At 40.3% G+C, this 23,472-nt stretch overlaps 1 protein-coding gene across 27 annotated transcripts in view; it reads right to left on the minus strand.

The window, feature by feature from the left end:
* The window catches only part of PRORP (protein only RNase P catalytic subunit), a 154,764-nt gene that overhangs the window by 117,156 nt on the left and 14,136 nt on the right, over positions 1–23,472 (minus strand). For 3 of the 27 annotated variants that reach the window (XR_016217871.1, XR_016217872.1, XM_051822167.3), the window contains exon 5: positions 23,279–23,361. The exons of 23 other annotated variants lie outside the window; for them this stretch is intronic. Coding sequence is in view for 2 of the 4 variants with exons in the window: in XM_051822167.3 (XP_051678127.3) it covers positions 23,279–23,332 (54 nt within the window). In the remaining 2 variants the exon portion in view is untranslated. Of the gene's footprint in view, positions 1–3,352; positions 3,584–23,278; positions 23,362–23,472 lie in introns of those variants that run through there. One more of the 27 variants, XM_089309755.1, reaches the window with a different exon arrangement.

Below are 23,472 nucleotides of genomic sequence, written 5' to 3' on the forward strand. Positions count from 1 at the left end.
ATGGTGCAGTAGCTTAAGTTATTGCTTGGGACACTACATCCCATATCAGAGCCCTGGTTCAAGCCCAGGCTTCTGATGCTTCTCTCTCTTTCTCTCTCTGCCTCTCTGTAACTCTGCCTTTCAAGAAATAAATATTAAAAAATAAATAAAAAGTAAAATAAAATAAAAATTTAAAAATAAAATCATTGACCCAAGTGTTTGGGATAAAGCTAGAAAAAGAAATTAAATTTCAAAGAAAGTAGAATAAAACAGAAATTTAAAAATAGAAAAAACAAGAGTAACAAGTCAGAAAGTCGAAAAAACTTCCATCTCCATTTCACCTCACACAGAAACATTATTTCTAAGTGTATTATAAACCTAAATCTAAGCCAAACCTATGAAAATTCTTTTTTTTTTTTTTAATTTTTTTTTGACAGGCAGAGTGGACAGTGAGAGAGACAGAGAGAAAGGTCTTCCTTTGCCGTTGGTTCACCCTTCAATGGCCGCCGCGCTGCGGCCTGCACACCGCGCTGATTCGATGGCAGGAACCAGGTACTTATCCTGGTCTCCCATGGGGTGCAGGGCCCAAGCACTTGGGCCATCCTCCACTGCCTTCCCGGGCCACAGCAGAGAGCTGACCTGGAAGAGGGGCAACCGGGACAGAATCCGGCGCCCCGACCGGGACTAGAACCCGGTATGCCAGTGCCGCAAGGCGGAGGATTAACCTAGTGAGCCGCGGCGCCAGCCCTGAAAATTCTAAAATAGAATCCTAGAACAGAATCAAGATAGGCAAAAATTTGATTTTTGTTACTGAGATTAACATAGATCAAAGAAATATAACAACCAAACCAATATATAGGAGCTAGCATTGTGATACAGCAGGTTAAACTGCCACTTGCAATACTGGCACATTCCATATTACAGTACTGGCTAGAGTCTCACATGCTATGCTTTCCAACTTTAGTTTCCTGCTAATGCACCTGGAAAGGCACATGGTTCATCTTCCATTGTTTTCCTGGGAACATGAGAAAGGAACTAATTAATTAGACTGGAAACGGAACATCCAGGATCCAAACCAGCACCCATATGGGATGCTGGCAACACAATCAGTGGCTTTACCCACTATACTACAGCACCAGCCCCTGCTCTGCTTCTGATCCAGCTTCCTGTTAACGTGCCTGGGAAGACAGCAGAGTGCTTAGGCCCAAGTGCTTAGGCTCCAGCACTTACGTGGGAGAACTGGATGGAGTTTCTGGCTCCTGGCTTCAGTATGCTATTTGGGAAGTGAATGAGTAGATAGAAGATATCCCTCTTTCTTCTCTCTCTCTCTCTCTTTTTTTATTTGACAGGCAGAGTTAGACAATGAGAGAGAAAGACAAAGAGAAAGGTCTGCCTTCTGTTGGTTCACTCCCCAAATGGCAGCCATGGCCGGAGCTACACTGATCCGAAGCCAGGAGCCAGGTGCTTTCTCTTGGTCTCTCATGTGGGTGCAGGCGCCCAAGCACTTGGGCCATCCTCCACTGCCCTCCTGGGCCACAGCAGAGAGCTGGACTGGAAGAGGTGCAACCGGGACTAGAACCCGGTGCCCATATGGGATGCCGGCACCGCAGGCGGAGGATTAACCAAGTGAGCCATGGCGCCAGCATCTCTCTCTCTCTTTCAAATAAACAAATATCTTTCAAAAAATTAATCCAATTTATGATTTTGGATTGATTCTAAGGGAAGGATAGGCTTATAAAGGACATTATTCTGACAAATGACAAAATCTGAGCTCAACTGTGGATTACAGAATATTATCATATCAATGCTACAGATAAAGAACTCCTTTTGGGCCAATAAACATATGAAAAGATGCTCAATGCTATTAGACATCAGGGAAACATAAATTTGAAACACAGGGTATCATTCATATGCATCAAAATGGCTGAAATTAAAAATACTGACATAACAAGTGTGTGGAGCAAATGGAACTTCCAAACACTGTTGGAATAAACAAATAAAATGTTTAAATAAAAACATGCATTTAAAAATAAATGCTGAATTGTACAATCACTTTGGAAAACAATTTGGTAGTTTCTTATACAGTTAAGCATATCATAAATCATATAATTGGGCAATCCTACTTCTAGGTATTTATAGAAGAGAAATGAAAATACAACCATAAAAACACTTATATGTGAATGTTAAATAGTGACTTTATTTCTAATTGCCAAAACTGGAAACAATTCAAATACCCATTAACTAGTGAATGAATGGGGAAACATGATATATCCAGGGAATGGAACACTATCCAGCAATAAAAACAAAACTATTGATACACACAACATGGATGAATCTCAAATCGTTATGCTGAGAAAAAAAGGCAGGCATAAAAGTCTACTTATATATTGTACATTTTCATTTATGTAAAATTATTTGAAAAACTTATAACACACCAACAGAGAATAGATTAATGGTTTCAGGTGCTAGGAAAAGGCAACTAATTATAATAAATATGAAGAAAAATTCTGGGAGTGATGTAAATATCCTACATCTTGATTTTGGAGGTTACTATAATTGTACAACTGTATTAATAAATCAACTCACTGAATTGCATATTGGCAGATTCTGTTATATGTACATTATATTTTAATAAAGTTGATTTAAACAAAAGAAAAATGCTAATACATAATATTTCACTCAGAAAGTTCCAGTTCATATCAAAATTAACTACACATTAGTTGGAATAGGTTTTTTAAAAAAATAAATGAAACAATCAAAGAGAACTAAAATAGTTTGCATACATTATGGTCCTGTTTGTTTCAGTCTATGTATCTGAATAAACCAAGAGAAATAAAACAAGTACATGAAACTCCTACCATTGAAGTTTCACTAACATGGAAAAAATTCCTACTACACTTCCAATTTACGATTCTGGTGCTGCTCTTGGTAGCACATTATATTTATATCAGGAGTACTGATAAACTAGGCAGCTCAATATTATTGGCAAAAATGAACATCTGTTAAAAATCAAGAGTTAACAAGATAACTCATAAAATCCCCTCCTGGTTCTGATAATTCTATGTTGTTAACAACAGTTGGAAATCCCTTAAAATCACAGAATGGAAAAATGTGTACTTAAGATGGTTTACTTGAAAGGTGAGTCTCAGGAGCCTCCATACAATCAACAGGATATGTAATAAAATCCCCATCCAAAGATGATCCTTCTGCACTACGTCTTCTAGCAGGGAGACAGAAATATCCAGGATGTCAGATTACTCCCCACTCCACCCCCCATTTCTAAAGCCTCACTAGTTAACACTTCACTATTATCACAAGTGATTCTCTGCAATACTACCAGTGGCCCACCAAGATGTTCACTTTTCAAACTAAATTTTAAAAGATTTATTTATTTTATTTGAAAGAGTTACACAGAGAGAGGAGAGGCAGAGAGAGAGAGAGAGAGAGGTCTTCCGTCGATGGTTCACTCCCCAGATGGCCACAACGGCCGGAGCTGCGCCATCCAAAGCCAGGAGCCAAGAGCTTCTTCTAAGTCTCCCCCGTGGATGCAGGGGCCCAAGGACTTGGGCCATCTTCTACTGCTTTCCCAGGCCATAGCAGAGAACTGTATTGGAAGAGGAGCAGCCAGGATTCGAACCGGCACCCATACGGGATGCTGGCACTTCAGGCCAGGGCATTAGCCCGCTGTGCCACAGCGCTGACCCCTCAAACTAAACATATTCACATCATTGTACTGAAAAGTCACTGAGTAGCCCACGTGGAAGAATCATGACAAAGGAAGAGCTGACTTACTAGGCTGGCAAATTATATGGCATAGAGCAACAAAAATCTGCAAGCATAGCTGTTTTAATGAAGAATAAATTCGAACAAAGAATAATTATTTCTTTCTAAGGCTACTGCTGAGAATGTACTTGACTACATATAGTATAATGATATGAAGTATGAAGATTCACCAATCTTGTAATCGTTTGTTTCTTGTGTATCAATAAAAAGTTATTTTTCTTAACAGTTTACTCAGATATGATTCATATACCATAAATCTCACCCATTTGAAGGTATAATTCAATTCACAGGGTAGCGCATCACAATAAAATTTTAGAACATTCTTTCCCTTCTAGAAGTAGCCCTGAATTTACTGGCAGTCAATCCTCATCCCTCCACCCCACTACAAAGCAACTACGAATTTACTTTCTGTCTCCATGGATTTGCTTATTCTAGGCATTTAATATAAACTGAAACGTAAGTGTGTGGCCTTTTGTACCCAGCTTCCTTCACTTAGCAGGTTTACAAGGTTTATCCATATGGTAGCAAAGATCAGCACTTCACTCCTTTTTACTGCCAAATAATATTCCATTGTACTGATTTACCATAACTTATTTATCAATTAGTTGAGGGACATTTGGATTGCTTCCACTTCTTGCCTATTATGAATAATGCTACATGTACACACATGTACAAACTTTGCATGGATGTGTTTTCATTTCTCTTGGAGCATCTATGAGCAGACTGGTCATGTCAAACTTTTTGAGGAATTGCTGGAATGTTTCCAAGTGACTGCACATTTTACTTTTTCCCAACTGCAAGGTATGACAGTCCCAATTTCTCCAGATCCTCACCAACACATTACTGTCTATTTTTATGATTACAGTCATGCTCACATCTATGAAGTGGCACCTTGTTGTGTTTTTTGTTTTTTAGAGATTTATTTACTTAATTGAAGAGTTACAGAGACACAGGTAGAGATGGAGAGAGTAATCTTTCATCTGCTGTTTTAGTCCTCAAATTAGCCACAATGGCCAGAGCTGCATAAGGCTGAAGCCAGGTGCCCAGAGCACCATCCAGCTCTCCCATGTGGTGGCAGGGGCCGAAGCAGTTGTACCATCACCTGTTGCCTTCTCAGGTGCATTGGCAGGGAGCTGGATAAGTAATAGAGCAGCCAGGACTCAAACCAGGGCTCATATGGGATGCCACGACTGTAAGCAGCTGCTTAAACCACTCTGCCACACTGCCAGCCCCTTGTAGTTTTAATGTGCATTTGCCTAACAGAAAATGAAGTAGAGTGTTTTTTCATGTGCTCATTGGCCTAATGGGAGTTCTTCACTTCTGTAATATATAGGCTTTTTGTATTCACATATTTCCTTCAATAATAGTCACAACTTTTATAATCTTCATTTATTTTATATGTTTAAGTTCAAATCTAAGAAGTTTGACTACACAGAAACTGTAAATATTATGATTTACAAAAGAGGCTGCTAACCCAAATGCCTACAGGGATTAGGCAGGTAAAATAAATAATTAAGATGGACAAAGCTAAGAAAACATAACAGAGCAGGCAAAATGATAAGTAGTAAATGTGTACAAGCCTTATTGTCTAAGATTTTAGAAGGAAGGGAAATACACACTGACAAACTGTCTTTTTTTTTATAAAGGAAGAAGGCTAGTAAGGTGGTCCAGCTGTGTGTTTCCACACAGAAGACTCAGAGTTAGAAGATTTAATTTTTCTTTTTTAAATTTTATTTATTTGAAAGGCAGAGTTACAGAGACAGAGATCTTCTATCTTCTGGTTCACTTCCCAAATGACCACAACAGCTAGGGCAGGGCAGGGCAGGGCAGGGCCACGGCCAGGAGCTTCTTCCAGTCTCTCACATGGGTGCAGGGGCCCAAGAACTTGGATCATCTTCCACTGCTTTCCCAGGAACATTAGCAAGGAGCTAGATTGGAAGCAGAACATCCAGGAACCAAACCAGCATCCATATGGGATGCTGGCATCACAGGCAGTGGCTTTATCACTACCCCATAGCACCCACCCCTGCTCTGCTTCTAATCCAGCTTCCTGTACGTGTGCCTGGGAAGGCAGCAGAGGATGGCCCAAGTGCTTAGGCTCCTGCACCCATGTGGGAGACCAGGATGGAGTTCTTGGCTTCTGGCTTTGGCCTCGCCCAACCCTGGCTGTGGTAATCATTTGGATGGAATATTTCTCTCTCTCTCTCTCTCTCTTTCTTTCTCTCTCTCTCTCTCACACACACACACACAAACACACACACTGCCTTTCAAATAAATAGATCTTAAAGACTTTATGCAATTATATCTTGATTTTATATTTTTAAATATCAACTCTTGCTTGTTTCACAGTATGAAAAAGAGTAAATAAATGTGAAAAACATTTCTAAAACTATCAAAAGTTTTAGAATTCCTTATCTTATCCATCCTCTTACTAAAAATAATGAAGCAAAACTGATACTTTGCTATTTTTGTTGTTACTACTGATTCATAAATGATCCAAAGACATTCAGCAAGAAACCAGTTTATACAACTCACATGGCACAGGAACCGTACAACTGAGGTGACTCCTGCACCTGCCATCATAGGGCTGACTTCATAATCATAAATGATTCTCAAAACATAACAGAACTTAATCTTCCAATTAATTGCTCTTCCTATATGAACTGAGAAAACAAATAAAGTATGTGAGTTTTCTCAATAAATGACATATAAAGAGATGCAAAAATAACTTTTGTTTTTCTATTTAGAGGAGTTTAGAATTAAAACATTTTAGTTGCTTTGGACTGATAGTCCATGTTTATAATGATTTGCTTCTATTCTGAGACAAATCTCACCGAATTCAAAGCAGATCTCCCTTGCTTATTAATTTTGTATTCTAAATAGCAGCTAAATGGAAACAAGAGGGATATAGCAATGCATACTCAAAACATTACAGCATGGAAGAATCAGTGATCTTAATATGTATCAAATGTAGTGCACATATCAGATAATATTTTCCAAAGATTAAAAGAAAGGGAATGTTAAAACTGGCTTTGGTCATGGGGGATGTGGAAAAACAGGGGAATACCAGCTATTTTGTTTGGAAGCACTGCTCTTTACACATGGGAACAACAATATAAAATGCATTTCTGCATGTAATGGCCAAATTACCTTATCTGCCTTCTTTAAACCATGAAATCCAAATAAATCCAAAGCAAATGAACACAGCATGACTGACTTAAAGTAGCTAGAGAAAGTCACATGTCTAAAAAGTGCCACTATAATCTAACAACTACTATGGAAGCCAAAAAATTTTTTAGTATTTCTGAAATCTTGTTTCAAAAAAAAGCAAGCATATACTCACTTAATACCAAGCTGTATTTTACAAGATTTTTTCATTGAGTATATAATTATTTTGCAAACTGTAATCATCCTATTTCCAAATATAATTGAGTTTTGTTTCCAAAAAGATTAAAAAGCAAATAAACAAAAAAATTTCTTGCTGCAAATATCTAAAAAGGCTAGATAAAATACAACAAAAATACTTTTATACTTGGTTGAACTTTAAAGAAAAAAAGGGGGCTGGTGCTAAGGCTGCCACCTGCAGTGCTGGCATCCAATATAGGCTCCAGTTCAAGTCCTGGCTGCTCTATTTCCGATCCAGCTCTCTGCTGTGGCCTGGGAAAGCACAGAAGATGGCCCAAGTCCTTGGGCCCCTGCACCCGCATGGGAGACCCAGAAGAAGTTCCCGGCTCCTGGCTCCTGGCTCCTGGCTTCGGATCAGCGCAGCTCTGGTTGTTGCAGCCAATTGGGGAGTGAACAAGCAGATGGAAGACCTCCCCCCAACCCCCGTGTAACTCTTTTAAATAAATAAATAAATTTAAAAAAAAAAGACAAGCAAACAATATTGTTTTAAGTGAAACAACACAAACAAAAAATGATTTCATGTTATATGATTCTCCAGCATAACTTCAGAGAAAGAGATCAACGGTTGCCTGAGGCCGGAGGCCAGAGCGAGACTGATCTCAAAAGATCATGATGAAACATTTTGGGGTAAGAGAAGAATTCAAAGACAGTACTGTAGTAATGATCACATAGGTGTATAAATTTACTCAAAATCAATGAACATTATACTTCAATAGGTGAATTTAATTTCTGTAAATTACAGAAACAATTTGGGGAGGACCTAAATGTACTGGTAAACAAAAGATAGGTCTGAAGTAAAAAGTAGAAAACTGGATGACAGATCAGAAGGAGTTACTCAGAATTCAATATGGATATAGACAAAATATATGAAAGAGAGAAGAGACAGAGTAAAAGGGTTGAACAGAAGTCTATTAGGAATTTCAGGAGAAGCAATATTTGAAGATAAAAGGGCTGAGAATTATTCAAAATTGACTCAAAATGTGAAACTTCAGATTCAAGAAGCTCAATGAATCCCACGGGAAAAAAAAAAAAAGAAATGTATCAACACCTAGACACATCCTGGTGAAAATAAAAAGTATCATAAGAAAGACAAGAATACAGATGATCTATAATGGAATAAAAATGTACCCCTCAATACTAACAATAGAGGCTAGAAAACAATGGACCACCATCTCCACAGAATTGATGGAAAAATACTAAATTCTATATACTAGAGGTCCTCAAAAAGTTCATGAAAGTATATGTTATGAAAAAAACTATGCATGGATTTCAAGAAGTTTTACACCCAAATAAATTCATCTTTTAACTCTTTTTCTGAAAAATTTCTGAAATTTCCTTATTTAAACTACCATTCAAGTAATTACCATTTGTTCCCTAAATGCCCAAAATTGCCAAGGCTAGGCCAGGCTGAAATCAATTGATTTCCAAGAGTCTAGAAATCCAGGTCTCCTATGTGGATGGCAGGGACCCAAGTACCTGAGCCATCATGGGATGCCTCCCAAGGTACACATAAGCAGAAAGCTGGATCAGAAACAGAGGAGTCAGACTTGAACCAAGCCCTCTGTTACAAGATGTGGGCATCCCAAGTGGTATCTTACCCGCTGTGCCAAATACATGTCCCAGTTTACCAATCTTAACCTGTTACTGAAAACACGTTATTCAGTAAGGTGCCCAACAGGAAGCGTGGGATTTGGTGAGAATGTGAAGGCTACAGCTATGTAGATCTGTGAGTCTCTGGCTTACAGGCTGCAGAGAAAATAAAAAGAGTAAATAAAAATGTAAGGGGAGAGTGAGTAAAATAGGAAAAAGAGGAGGGGAACCCCAGGAAATCAGCCTTGGGAAGCACCAAAAACTTAGGGGATAGACAGAAGGAGATTTAAGAATTACTCCTGAATTGCCTTCTGACACTTTCTTTTATTCTAAGAAGCTATGATTTAAAAAAAAAAAAAAAGAAAATGAAAAAGAAAAGAACAAAAATACATGAACACATTTTAGCAGGAAAAGAGCCAGGCTTTGGAATCAGATAGCTCCAGGTCTGATAATGAGCTCTGCCACTTACTGGTGACACTAGGCAAGTGATAACTGCTCTGAGGCCCAGTGATAAAAACCAAGATAAGCAAAGTTACTTTACAGGGCTGTTGTAAGGAATATACAAGTGTATAACATACCACAGTTCTGATCACAGTATAAATTAATTTAGCTCTTTTAGTAAGATAGATTGGCAATATGTATCAAAAGCTAAAAATAGCATTATTCCATTTGACCCAGTACCAAAGGTTTACTTCTAGGTTGCTCAATATTTTAAAAACTACAAGCATATAGTAAGTTCATCAGAATATTACTTATCACAGTAACAACTAAATGTCCAATAATAATATTTAGGTATAGTAATGGTGCCATATATATATATATATATATGGCCATTAAAATGATTATGAAGATAATATAAAAGAAAAATGGTTATGTTTAAGAGAAATAAACTGAATACCACAAATACCCTAGTTAACAAAGTAGCAAAAGCAGTTCTCTCAACTTTCCATTAAAATGCCCACAGATACATTAAAAATTGGCAACAGTACTAGAAGCTAAAGAGAAGTTTGGTAGGGTTCTACAAACCAAATAATTGATGGTGGTTCCTTGGGACAAACTATCTCACCACACTGCTCTAGCTTTTTAGGCAAAGCCAGTAAAGATGACCCAAGGAAAAACAGGGAAAAACTTTAACTCACTTTTTAGGAATCAGGGCTGCACTACACAGACAAAAATAGTGATGATCTCATCACATGTCAAACACCTTCTAAGCAAGTTCCCTTCACCACTGGACCATTATCTGTTCTCTTCTATCTAATTTGCAGCACTGTTAGATTTATTTATTTATTTGAAATGCAGAGTTAGAGACAAGGAGAGAGAGATCTTCCACCTGCTGGTTCACTCCCCAGATAGCCACAACAGCCAAGGCTGAGGCTGGCTGAAGCCAGGAGCTGGGGCTTCATTTGAGTCTTCCACCTGAGTGGCAGGGGCCCAAACTTGTGGGCCATCTTTGCTGCTTTCCCCAGGCCTATAAGCAGGAAGCTGTATGGGAACTTGAGCAGCTGGGACATGAATGGGCACCCACATGGGATGCTGGCATTACATAAGGTGGCTTTACCTGCTATGCCACAACACTGACCCCATCTTTTAGGTGTTTTATCATTCGAAGAGAAGTGGTTTGAATGTCTGGCACAGTGGTTAGGACATCACTTGGGGGATGAGCGCTGTGGTGAAGCAGGTTAGGGCCTCAGCCTGCAGTGCTGGCATCCCATGTAGGCACCGGCTCAAGTAATGGCTGCTCCTTTTCCGCTCCAGCCCTCTGCTATGGCCTGGGAAAGTGGTAAAAGATGACCCAACTCCTTGGACCCCTGCACTAGTGTGGGAGACCCAGAAGAAGCTCCTGGCTCTTGGCTTCAGATGGGTTCAGCTCTGACAGTTATGGTCATTTGGGGAGTGAACCAGAGAAATGGAAGACCTCGCTCTCTCTCTGGCTCTACCTCTCTTTCAAATAAATAAAATAAATCTTAAACAAACAAACAAAGACACCACTGGAGATGCCTGTATCCCACACTAGGAGTGCCTGAGTTCGTGTCCAGGCTCTGTTTCCAATTCCAGCTTCCTGCTAAAGGGGGTGATGGCTCAAGTGGTTGGGTCCTTGCCACTCATGTGTGAGACCTGGAAGGAGCTCTGGGCTCCTGGTTTTGGTCTGATCCAGTCCTGGCTGTTGCAAGCATCTGAGGAAAGAAAAAGCAGATGAGATTGCTCGATTCCCTATCTCCCTCTGTCTGCCTTTCCAAGAAATAAAAATAAAGAGAAGTGATATAAACAAAGGAACTGAAAGTGTGACGAGACAAGTAAAGGCCATCAATAAATAGTCTTTCATATATAAACCACACCTGAATCAATAAGCCAGAGTACGAAAATACCCATCTCTATGCTGCATATTTCACCAGATAAACTGGATCAACTTCTTGATAGGACCAGATCCAAAAGGAGCAAATTGCCAATATCCAAAAAAAAAAAAAAAAAAAAAAAAAAAAGTATTAAATACACTCTTCCTATATGCCTACTGGCAAATGCTCAGCATTATTGGATCCCTTTTCACTGAAGATTGATTAATTAGGAGGGAAATCCATCACAGGACTCTGGAAGACCAACGTATGTTGGAAAGAGTTTTGCCTCAAACATTCAGATAAGAACAAACACAAAAATAATTTAGAAGACTTCTGCTTGGAGCCTTCAAAGAAGGGACAAATTTGGTTGCACTTATGAAGAAAGAGCAATCAGTTTTATGGAGAGCACATCAAGATATGCAAAGGGATCTGACAAAAAGAGAGTAGAAATGCAGCAAACCAGCAAACAAAAAACACCAAAATGTACAAGCACAATTAAAATTGCACTGGAAGCAGTAAAGACTAGAATTGATACTACTAGAGCATGAATTTTGTGGAATACAGCATCAAATTCAGGAAATTCCACTGGAATACAGAAGAAAGAGTATCTAGGTAGAATAAGAAACAATATGCTTTTGTTTTTAAAGATTTATTGATTTATTTGAGAGGCAGAGTTACAGAGAGGCAGAGAGAGAGGGAAAAAGAGAGAAAGGTCTTCCATCCACTAGTTCACTCCCCAGATGACTGTAACAGTCAGAGCTGCGCCTATCGAAAGCCAGGAGCCACAGGAGTTTCTACCAGGTCTCCTACTTGGGTGCAGGGGCCCGAGGACTTGGGCCAACTTCTGCTTTTCCAGGCCATATCAGAGAGCTGAATTAGAGGTGTAGCAGCCAGGAATCTAACCGGCGCCCATATGGGATGCCAGCGCCACAGGCAGTGGTTTTACCCACTACACCATAGCGCTGGCCCCACTCTATGCTTTTTAATTCCACTCTCCTTCCCTTTTATATCATATCCTGACAGACTTACAGAGAATAGCTAAAATAAAGGCAGAAGGACAATATCTAAAATTTTTTTAAAGATTTATTTAGAAAATAAATAAATCTTCTCAGAGTTACAGAGAAGAGAGGAAGACACAGAGAGATGGCTCATCATTCTGCTGGTTCATTCTCCAGATGGCTGCAGTGATCAAGGCCACGCCAGCCCAAAGCCAGAAGCCAGAAAGCCAATAGCTTCATCCTGTCTCCCATGTACATCACAGGGGCCCAAATAATTGGCCTATCTTCCACTGCTTTTCTCAGGCCATTAGCAGGGAGCCAGATTGGAAGCAGAGCAGCTAGGACACGAAGCAGCAACAGATGCTGGCATCGGAGGCAGTGATATTATCAGCTACACCACAAAACTAGCCCCAAAATTATTTAAAGTTGTATTTATTAATATTTGAAAAGTAGAGTGAGTGACAGGAACAGAGTGAGTGAGATAGTGAGTGAGTAAGTGTAAGAGTGAGGGGAGGAGAGGAAGAGGGAGATAGGGAGATGGGGAGAGAGAGAGAGAGATCTGCTATGTGCTGGTTCACTCCCCACACGCCCAAAACAGCCATGAATGGGCCAGGTAAAAGCCAGGAGTTTGGAACTCAATGTAGGTCTCCCACATGAGTGGCAGGAACCAAAGTACTTGTCCTATTTGCTGTCTCCCAGGCACACTAACAGGAAGCTTAGTTTGAAGGAAAGCAGCTAGGACTTGAACCAGCACTCCAACATGGAAAGCAGGAGGTTTAACCTGCTGTGCCACAACACTCACCCCAGACAATATATTTTTAGTTGCAGAATCTTTTTCCCACACTACAAAAAACAAAAACAACAAAAACTATTCGGGCAAAGGAAGGCAGTAATATAACCTGGATGTTGCAAATGCTATTAACACTCAAATACTGTCAGTACTTAAAAAAATAAATCTGCTTTCAGTTCAAGAAGTTCATCTATGCTTACAGACTCTGGAAATTCCCTCTGCTTCACAATAAACCAAAAGCCTGTTCTAAAGCACCAACACAGTGCCTTGCTTCCCTTCTTCCTTGGAAGGAAATGCGGAGAATATTTAAGTGCCTTCTCTGAATGATCTCAAAACAATAAAAATTTTGCTAATGTAAGACTGACAAACTTGTTAGAAAGAAATCAGTTAATTTCTTTTTGAATAATGGTGAGAAATGGCTTTAAGAAAATCAAACATTCTACAAAGGTAGAAATACAGATAGTATATACAGATATCATAGAACTATTCATAGCACTGCACCCAGTGCTATATACTAATATACTTATAGATCCTATTCATAGAACTAAGAACACTCAAAAAGAATCCCCAGTGGCTGGTGTTGTGGTGTGGAGGATTAAGTCACTACTTATGACACCCATATCCCATACTGGAGCATTGATTTGAGTCCCAGCTGCTCTGTTTGGATCCAGCTTCCTGCTTATGTACATGGGATGGGATGGCAATGGAAGATGGTCCAAGTACCTGAGCCTCTGCAACCCACATGGGAGACCAGGATGAGGCTCTTGGCTCCTAGTTTTTGCCGAGCACAGATCTGGCTGTTGGAATCATTTAGGAAGTGAGCCCGAAGATGGAAGAAGGATCGATCTCCTTCTCTCTCTCTCCTCTTCCTCTATCATTCTCCCTTTCAAATAAATAAAAAAATAAATTTTTATTAAAAAAAAATTCCCAGAGAAAAGCATTTATACAGAGGGTTGCCTGAGGCCTTCTTAAGGGATCTTTACAGATTTTTCATTTACACTGACAAACTGACTGAATTAAAAATGTTTCTTTTAACAACAACCTTTCCTTTAACATCAACCTACTCAGATAAATGATCAAGCCCCCTGTGGAGCTATGAGGACGCTAAAAGAGCCTGGAATAGTGAGAGCTCCTTTGGATTTGCTTCTCCTCAGCTGGGTTCTCCTTTACCTTACATGCATGACCTTGGTCAAGTCCCTCACTCTTCTGGGCCCTAGGTTCCTCAGGTATAAAGTAGGGCTATTAATATCTACCCTGATGAACTAGCATAAGGATTCAATAAAATTACATGATTTGACTACAGAAAGTACACTACAAAAGCCCCTTTGTGTGCTTTAAGTAAGCAGTAGCAGTACAAGTTTTACCAGTAGTTTGCTGCCGATTATAACTCTTAGGGTTTTATTACAGGATATCAGAAAAATAACTTTCTCTGCTTCCCACTGTAAGAACTGGGCTCCTATCTTTATAAGGCATGGGGTAGCTGGAGCCCTGTAAGGACCAATAACTTAACCGTCTACATAAGAACAGCATGTCTACAGTTCAGATGTTCCAAGTGCTATGAGTTAGGAACCAAACAGATTATTCAGTCTGTCCTCTTCAGAGGGCCCCAGATTGGGATTAGAACCATTGCCCCTGTAGTACACATGCATACATGGTTCCTAAATCAAGTGATCTCTGCTGCGGATTATCTGTAGTGCATTCTTAAGGGTTATCTGTACTATGTGCATGTATCTTCTGATCTATCCTCAAAACAATCCTGTGAGAAAACAGATGCACAGATAAAGACTAAATAAAAAATAATCTCTATTCTGATTCCTTAGTTTAATAATGATTTCATTTGAGTTGAATGAGCTATTTATTTTGTTTATAATGCAGAAATAATTTATTACTCATGTCTCAAAAGCCATCAGTTTGAAATGCCCTCATAGAAGTGAAACAGACTATGGCTAATTTTAAAAGAAATTTTTTTAGTCCTTCTTAATGAAAAATAATCATTTAGGAACAAAGACAAGAGAATGGAGAAGTGAAATCTTTAAATTCCTGATATTTGTAGGGCCGACATTCAACAACACTAAATCTGACTACTGCTAAATAAGTATACAGTAAATCTCTGAGCACCACACTAGTAAGAAAGTATCCTATGAAAGTTGTCCACCTGGAGGGAAGAAAGAAAACGGGAAGTGATTTTACTGTTAAAGAAAAACCAAAAGATGAAAGAGTCCAACAGTAAATGGAAGAGACAAAATACCCACATAAAAATCCTGGGGATATCCCGGGAGCACTCGTTAGCCCAAATGACGTGTCCTATATATCTCATCAGTGGTTTTCCCTCCCATGTCTAGCTTATACAAATATCTGAATAACTCAAGAGCAACGCACAACTGGAAGATGAGTCATCCCACCAGTAATCAACAAGATTAAGGGAAATTCTGTTTCCCTGTGAACTCTGACAGAGTTTAAATCAATTTCTTTATTCCTGCTGGCAATTACTGCTGATCCACGTTGGTATAACTTTTCTTTCGCTGCCACACTTAAGCAAGTAATGGCAAGCTAACTGTTAAGCACTTAGCTTAATATCCTCAAAAACCATACATCATTCAAACAAGGAGGTGGATTTACTGGTGCAATATAAACAGCATATGCTAATAAGTGCAAAGACCTGAATTTGAATTCTAGCTTCTATTCTTAGCCTGTGTGACTTTGGCAAGTAACTGAACTTCTCTGAACCTCAGCTTCCTCACAGAGAACATACTTCTTCCCTTCAAAGTTAGTTTAAGTATTAAATGATACAACTAAATAAATGATAGTGACATAAAAGTATACACATTGGACTACTTAATGTATAAATAATAATATTGCATAATGACAAGCATTGTGGAAAATACAAAAAAGGGTGCCCTATCCCTCTGAGAGTTTCTAATGTGACTGAAGTAACGACAGACACCAATGTTAAAAACTAAGTACTAAAACCAAGAACACAGTGTAAGATTAACAGCCAATTCATGCTAGAGTTAGTAAATGCTGCAAGTTCAAAGGAGGAAAAGATAAATGCCCACTATAAAGGTCAAGAAAGGCTTCATGACAGAAAAGGGAGTTCAGATAGCCTTGAGGAAAAAAAAAAAGAATCTGGAGATGGAAGTACATTTTAGATGAGGCAGAAAAGAGACGAAGAAGAGAGCAAAGCAGTTCAGAGTCAGTAAGTAGCTGGCTCTGGCTGAACTGAAGTAGGTTTGTGTACAAGAGACTGATCACATACTGGATCTTAAAGGAGGTTATGACCAAACTGGAGGAGTTACTTTCAGGGTAGGAATGGGAAATTACAAAAATGTTTTTGGGCAGGGGACTAATATGATTAAATCGGTGTTTTGAAAGACTGATCTGTCAATAGTTGGGTTGAAAAAACGATGGCCCTTGTTGTACCACACCTTATGGCCTCTGCCCTGCCTCTGCTTTCCTGCCTGCATGCTTGCTCCATGTGGCTCCAGGCCTGCTCTCTGCCTGGTAAGGACCCAACTTAGCTTCTAGATTTCTTTCTCCCCTAATTAAAGCCCTCACTTTCCTGTGCATTTCTTTCACTGAATAAAATCCTTAAAAAGCTTAAAAAAAAAAAAAAAGAAAGAAAGAAAAAAGGGTGGAAGAAGATTATAGACACAGGAGGTAATCCAACAGTTGAAGCTGAGATGTTCATAGCCTGGAAAAGATGGAATCAGCGGAAGTGGACAAATGGACAAGGCAGATGTGAGAAATGCTGCACAATAGTTTCAATGACTGATCAGACACCAAGGTAAAGCATTAGACATAAGACCAAGGGGCCAATTTTCTGGTGTAGCGGATAAAGCTGCCACCTGCAATGCCGGCATCTAACATAAGCACTCATTAAAGTCCCAGCTGCTTCAATTCCAATCCAGCTCCCTGCTAATGCACCTGGGAAAGCAGCAGAGCATGGCCCAAGTGCTTGGGCCCCCACACCCATATGAGAAACCAGAAGAAACCGATGGCTCTGGCCTGGTGCAGTCCTAGCTGTTGTGTCCATTTGGAGAGTGAACCAGCAGATGGGAGATCTCTCAACCTGGCTCCCTCCCCCAACTCTAACTCCATCTTTCAAATAAATAAAAATAAATGTTTAAAAAAAAAAGAAAAATCCTGCTAGACTGAATACTCACATTAAAAATATTTAATATTAAAAGAGAGAGACAGAGACAGGAGATCAAATAAGCTTTAATCTTAACAGGATGGCAAAGAAAGTCACAAAAGAAAATTCAAGGTGGGTTTAGGGGCTAGAAATAGAAAGAAGTACTTATGAGGCATATAAGCTCTGACATACTGATTCTTAGTTCAGGAATGCCATATTTCCATTGAAATGTTTCATAAGCAGCAGGCTACATTGATCTGGCATTTAAAATAGTCAGGTCAAGGGCTGGTGTTTGGTATAGCTTAACTGCTATTAAGATGCCGGTTGGGGCCGGCGCCGCGACTCACTAGGCTAATCCTCCGCCTTGCAGCGCCAGCACACCGGGTTCTAGTCCCGGTCGGGGCGCCGGATTCTGTCCCGGTTGCCCCTCTTCCAGGCCAGCTCTCTGCTGTGGCCCGGGAGTGCAGGGGAGGATGGCCCAAGTGCTTGGGCCCTGCACCCCATGGAAGACCAGGAGAAGCACCTGGCTCCTGCCATCGGATCAGCGCAGTGCGCCGGCCACAGCGCGCCAGCCGTGGCGGCCATTGGAGGGTGAACCAACGGCAAAAGGAAGACCTTTCTCTCTGTCTCTCTCTCTCACTGTCCACTCTGCCTGTCAAAAAAAAAAAAAAAAAAAAAAAAAAGATGCCGGTTGGGACACCAGCCTCACTAAGTCCCAGCTGTTCCCAATTCCAGCTTCCTGCTAATGCACACACCCTGGGAGGCAGGAGGTGGTGGTTCAAGTAACTGGATCCCTACAACCCACATGGGAGACCTGGATAGTGTTCCTGGCTTTGGGCTCTGGGCATTGGTCATGGTGGTCATTTGGGGCATGAAACAGCAGATGGGAGTACTGTCATCTGTCTCTCAAAAAAATAAAATTTAAAACACAGGATTAAAGAAAAGAATTTCAGAGTTATTTGGACAAGAGAGGAAGGCTAATGCTAAGGAAGAAATCCCATCAGGGAGACTGATAAAGACTGTCTTTCCCAAGGGGAAAAATGGGGGCAGGCTTCCTAGTGTGATGGGCACTGACCGAGCTCTTTCTCCTGGGGAGGAGAGGACATGGAGTCTTGCTTTAAAAACCAGGAGAAACTAGGATTCATAAAAACCCTCCTACTGGATGCATGCAGACTGGGGGGTCTTTGTGAACAGTGGTTTAAATCCAGTTATCCAAGTTCATAGAGCATGAATTAAGGTGGAGAGATAGTACTCTGGGTGAACAGTATTACTGGCAGCTGCTCCAGGGACGTAGGAAAGCTGTGCTGAAATACACTGTACCTGTTTCTTCTCTTTCACTATACTGATAAGTTTTAGTGTCCTTGGCTAAATAAATTGGGAATTTAATCTAACTTTACCCTGGATGTATTTGTGCTATCTCCTTACTAATCCATAACCCACTTGAAAGATTGCACATGTATTTACACAAATTTTTACAAAATTTCTGGAGGTTCAGAAACCCATGAAATAAAACCTGAAAAAATCACAAAGCTTGAATCACAAAACATGGAAAGAAGAGTTCTTCCCCTAATCCCCAAAATTAATTATCATTCCTTTACTAATAACAGTATTCTACTTATAAAATAAAAGTAACCTTATATTTGGATTTAAGTACTAGTTCAACTTCACTGGTCACACAGCTGGCAGTCAGGAACATGAATGCTGTGCTTTAGATCTGATCATTCAGCTCCAATAATTCTAGAAGTGATCTGTCAGGTTACTTGGACATTTAATAATAATTAGTCCTTGGGTCCAGCATTGTGGCACAGTGGGTTAAGTTGCTACCCGCGAAACAGCATCCCCTGTGAGTGCCAGTTCAAGTCCTGGCTATTCAGTTCTGATCCAGCTCCCAGCCAATGTACCTGAGAAAGAAGCACAAGATGGCCTGAGTGCCTGGGCCCCTGTCACCCGTGTGGGAGGCCTGGATGGTGTTCCAGTCTCCTGGCTTCGCAGGCTGTTGCGGTCATTTGAGGAGTGAACCAGTGGTTATAAGATATGTCTCTCTAATTCTGCTATTAAATAATTAACTAAGTAATAATTATCATGGGCTGGTGCTGTGGCACGGCGGGTTAAGCTGCCACCTGCAGTGACAGCATCCCATATGGGCACTGGTTCAAGTCCCAGCTGCTCTGCTTCTGATCCAGTTCCCTGCTGATGTGCCTAAGAAAGCTAGCAGAAGACAGCCAAGTCCTTGGGGCCCTGTACCGACATAGGAGCTCTTGGCTCCTAGCTTCTGCCTGGCCCAGCCCTGGCTGTTGCAGCCTTTTGGGGAGTGAACCAGAAGATCGCAGATCTCTGTCTTTCCCATCTCTGTAACTCAGACTTTAAAATAAATAAATATTTAAATAATAACAACAACCAGTTCTTACTTTCTAATAGTCATGGGAAGTTTCTCCCACCGTAAGTATAGAAGCCTGTACCACCAACATAATGGTGAGTGACCTGGGAGAAAAAATCCTATCAAAAAAGTCTATCTTCAAAGGTCTGACCCATGTTTAGATGTACTATAGGCTCCTAAATACATTTTGAATAAAATGAACTAGTTATTAGGCCATGAGCTATTGATGATGATTGCAGAAAAGGTATTAATTTATTATAAGACATATCACCACTCACCTCAAGTCTAATGGCTCCTGAGCATCTACTCTTTTCAGTCCCCAGACACTGTACCTGAAACAGGACTTGATACAGCCTTACCTATTTTCCTGAAAAATATCTCTGTACACTTTTCTCAGTTTGGAAAATTTTACAGATTAAATGAGCAGTTCAACCAAAAAGATAAGCATTTACACAGAACAAATCTGCAAAGGAAGTATAGTATTTTTACTCAAATGGCAGAATTCAACATGGCCATTTGTGGTTTTTCAGCCTGCTTGCGAAGAATCACAGGAAAGCAGGAGTCTGTCAAGAGAGACGTCTGCCTTTGAGATAACCTGAGTTACCTGCTATACATAAACCATCTGAGCAAACCTACCACTGGCACAGATGTAAGGAACTAATTACAGAAAAACAAAACCAACCTAGTGTTTAAATCAGGTGGGTAGGTAGCTCAATCCATACACATTCCACTCGTCCAATTATAAACCTCCAAAAGAAAAGCCAGCACACCTAACTGCAGGAAATCACATTTTACTTCCCTGCAGCTGTTTCACAGCAGAGGACAATGCAAAAACAAAGACGAAATGTGCCTGGAGAGCTTATTAACAAAGAGTGGAAATCCCCTCACTCCACATCTCCCAATTAGCACTGTTGAGGACATAAGCTCTCAGGTTCAAATTTCCCTTCATGAAACGCCTAACCACAACAGAATTAATCTGCAGTTGCCACCTGTGCAATAAGCAGAGGTAGTGCACACTGGAACATTCCAGATCGCTGCTTCAGCTATGGTTTTCACTACACAATGGATTAACGTGTACAGGATTTTTAAACCCCAGAACAAATGTTAATAACCCTTTTGCAAAGTGAAAACAATGCATATAGTAGGGAAACCTCTCTAGAGTTGACTCTGAGCCTAAAATAGTTATTCTACTAAATAAATAAATTTCATCTGCCTTGTGCATTCCAAAAATGCAAAAAGTAACATCTTATTGTTGACAGGACAATCTTCAGTATTATAAAAATATAATTTGTTTAAAGAAGGGGATTTCACTCTCTTTAGTGACATTTCTGAACTTTTACCAAACATATATATAAAGTATTTATTTGAATACACTACAGAAGGATGCTGCCTCTGGATGAAAAATCACTGAAGATGCACTACTTTGTGATCTCCTTTTTCATAACTTGACCTTGAAAACACATGTATTTATTGAATGTCAGGTTTTTTTTAATCACTTAGCCTTTTGGCTAAGATCAAACGTTGAATGTCAGTTTTTAAGAAAATATTTTTCACAATGTAAGTTGCAAACACATACCAAAGTAGACACAGTAACATAAGTCCCCATGAACCCATAAACTAACTTTACCAACTGCTACAGTTTGGGGGTAGTTTCTCTCAAGGTTTCATGTATAGCAGTCTTAGTCCCCAGGCTGGTGGTGTTGGGAGGCAGTGAGACTTTTAAGAGGTGGAGCCTGGGGTGGGCATTTGGTCTGGTAGTTAAGAAGCCAGCACTCTTGAATCCCGTATTAGAATTCTTGGGTTTGATATCCACCCTTGCTCCTGACTTCAGCTTCCTGATAATGTAGACTCCGGGAGGCAGCAGTGATAGCTCAAGTAATTGACTTCCTGCTACCCACAAAGGAGACCTAGATTGAATTCCTGGTTCCTCCATTTGGCTCAAGGCTTCAGGCATTTGGGTAGTGAGTGGAAGCTCTCTATCTCTCTGCCTCTTAAACAAGTAAAAAAAAAATAAATATATATTAAACCATGGAAGTAAGTGGGAAGTGCATAGGTCACTGAGGGTGCTGCTTTGTGGAATTCCTTTGGTAGAAATCCGTGCACCTGGTTTCATCCCAGCTCCCTGGCTTCCTGTTTTAAGAAGTAAGCCCTTCTTGGGGCCGGTGCTGTGGTGAAGGGGGTAAAAGCCACCACCTATAGTGCTGGCATCGCATATAGCACCAGTTTGAGTCCCAGCTGTTCCACTTCCAATCCAGCTCTCTGCTATGGCCTAGGAAAGCAGTAGAAAATGGCACAAGTCCTTGGGCCCCTGCACCCACATGGGAGACCCGGAACAAACTCTTGGCTTCTGGTTTCAGATCAGCATAGCTCCAGCCATTGTGGCCAATTGGGGAGTGAACCAGTGGATGCAAGACCTCTCTGTCTCTCTCCCTCTCTATAATTCTGCCTTTCAAATAAATAAATCTTAAAAAAAAAAAGAAAAAAGAAAAAGAAGCTTTTCTTCCCACATGTACTCCCGCCACTGTCGTATACCATGATGCAATACATCCAAAAAGGCCATCACCAGAACTAAGCTGATGCAAGGCCATGCCCTGGAACCTCCAAAATTATTAACAAAATAAACCTCTTTTCTTTATAAAGTCAGTCTGCCTCAGTTACTTCAGTACAGCAATGAAAAGGTGACTAGTAAGTCCATTCATGCTAATCTTGTGCACAGACAGCCCCATCTCCTATCTCCCAGTTAATTTTGAAGCATATTACAGATCTCACATCATCTCATCCATAGATATTTTAATGTTTCATTCTGAAATACTGAGTTTTAACTCACTAGCATTATCACCCCTAAATAAAAATCAACACTAATGTCTTAGTTTCTCCAAATAACTGGTTCAGATATCTTTTAGGAACTAAGGGCCTCAAACACGGCAAAAGGTTGCAATATCTCAAACTGCTTTGGGTCATAGGTTCTGTTTTGTGTTTTTTTTTTTGGGGGGGGGGGGGGACAGGCAGAGTGGACAGTGAGAGAGAGAGAGAGAGACAGAGGGAAGGCTCTTCCTTTTTTGCCATTGGTTCACCCTCCAATGGCCGCCACGGCTGGCGCGCTGTGACTGGCGCAGTGTAGTGATCTGAAGCCAGGAGCCAGGTGCTTCTCCTGGTCTCCCAAGGGGTGCAGGGCCCAAGCACTTGAGCCATCCTCCACTGCACTCCCGGGCCATAGCAGAGAGCTGGCCTGGAAGAGGGGCAACTGGGACAGAATCCGGTGCCCCGACCGGGACTAGAACCTGGTATGCCGGCGTCACAAGGCAGAGGATTAGCCTAGTGAGCTGCGGCGCCGGCCATCTTTTTTTTTTTTTTTAACTCCTGCAATTGATTTATTGGAAGAGACTCAGTTATCTACCATGTAGTTTCCCAGACTGGTTTTGGTGACTGCATCCTTGAGGTGCAATTTAACGTATTTCTCTGTCTCCTATATTTCTGTAAATTAATAGTTAGCTTATTTGCTTGACCAGGTTCAAATTAGATTTAATCTACCAAATTCTTAACTCTTGTATTTCCTGTTTCTTCAAATCTTGGGGTAGCAGAACCCCTAGTAAAACTTTAATTCATAGCTAAAGAGTTGAACTGGTTAATTAGGAAGTGTAATGTGCTCTGCTCAAGACTCAAGACAACATGGAATTTCTACCTTCAGATAATAAGACAGAGAGGTAGACCAAAGAGCTTCACACCATTGAAACCTCAAAAATTATTTGATGCCTCCTTTCTTCTTTTCCAAACTGACACTATGCTAAATACAAATAGTATTTTTATTCACCTAAATCACAACTTCCTCTTCTACTCTGCACTGGCTTCAGGGCTCTACCCTCTTCTCTGTTCCCACTAGGAAAATCTGACCTTATCTTCTTTTCCTAATACACAGCTGTGGTGTCTGGAGAGTTGTAACATCATCACAGAGTTGGAAGAGACTGTGGAATCATCTGGTCAAGAAACAAATAATGAAAGTGCTGAAATAACTTTCCCATAATTATTAAAGATATTTGCTAAATGAGTTAATATTTATAAAGAACTCATAACAGTTACCAGCTTAT

The sequence above is a fragment of the Oryctolagus cuniculus genome, chromosome 12 (genome assembly GCF_051225735.1).
Source record: "Oryctolagus cuniculus isolate XC-2025 breed Fujian yellow rabbit chromosome 12, ASM5122573v1, whole genome shotgun sequence".
NCBI lineage: Eukaryota > Metazoa > Chordata > Mammalia > Lagomorpha > Leporidae > Oryctolagus > Oryctolagus cuniculus.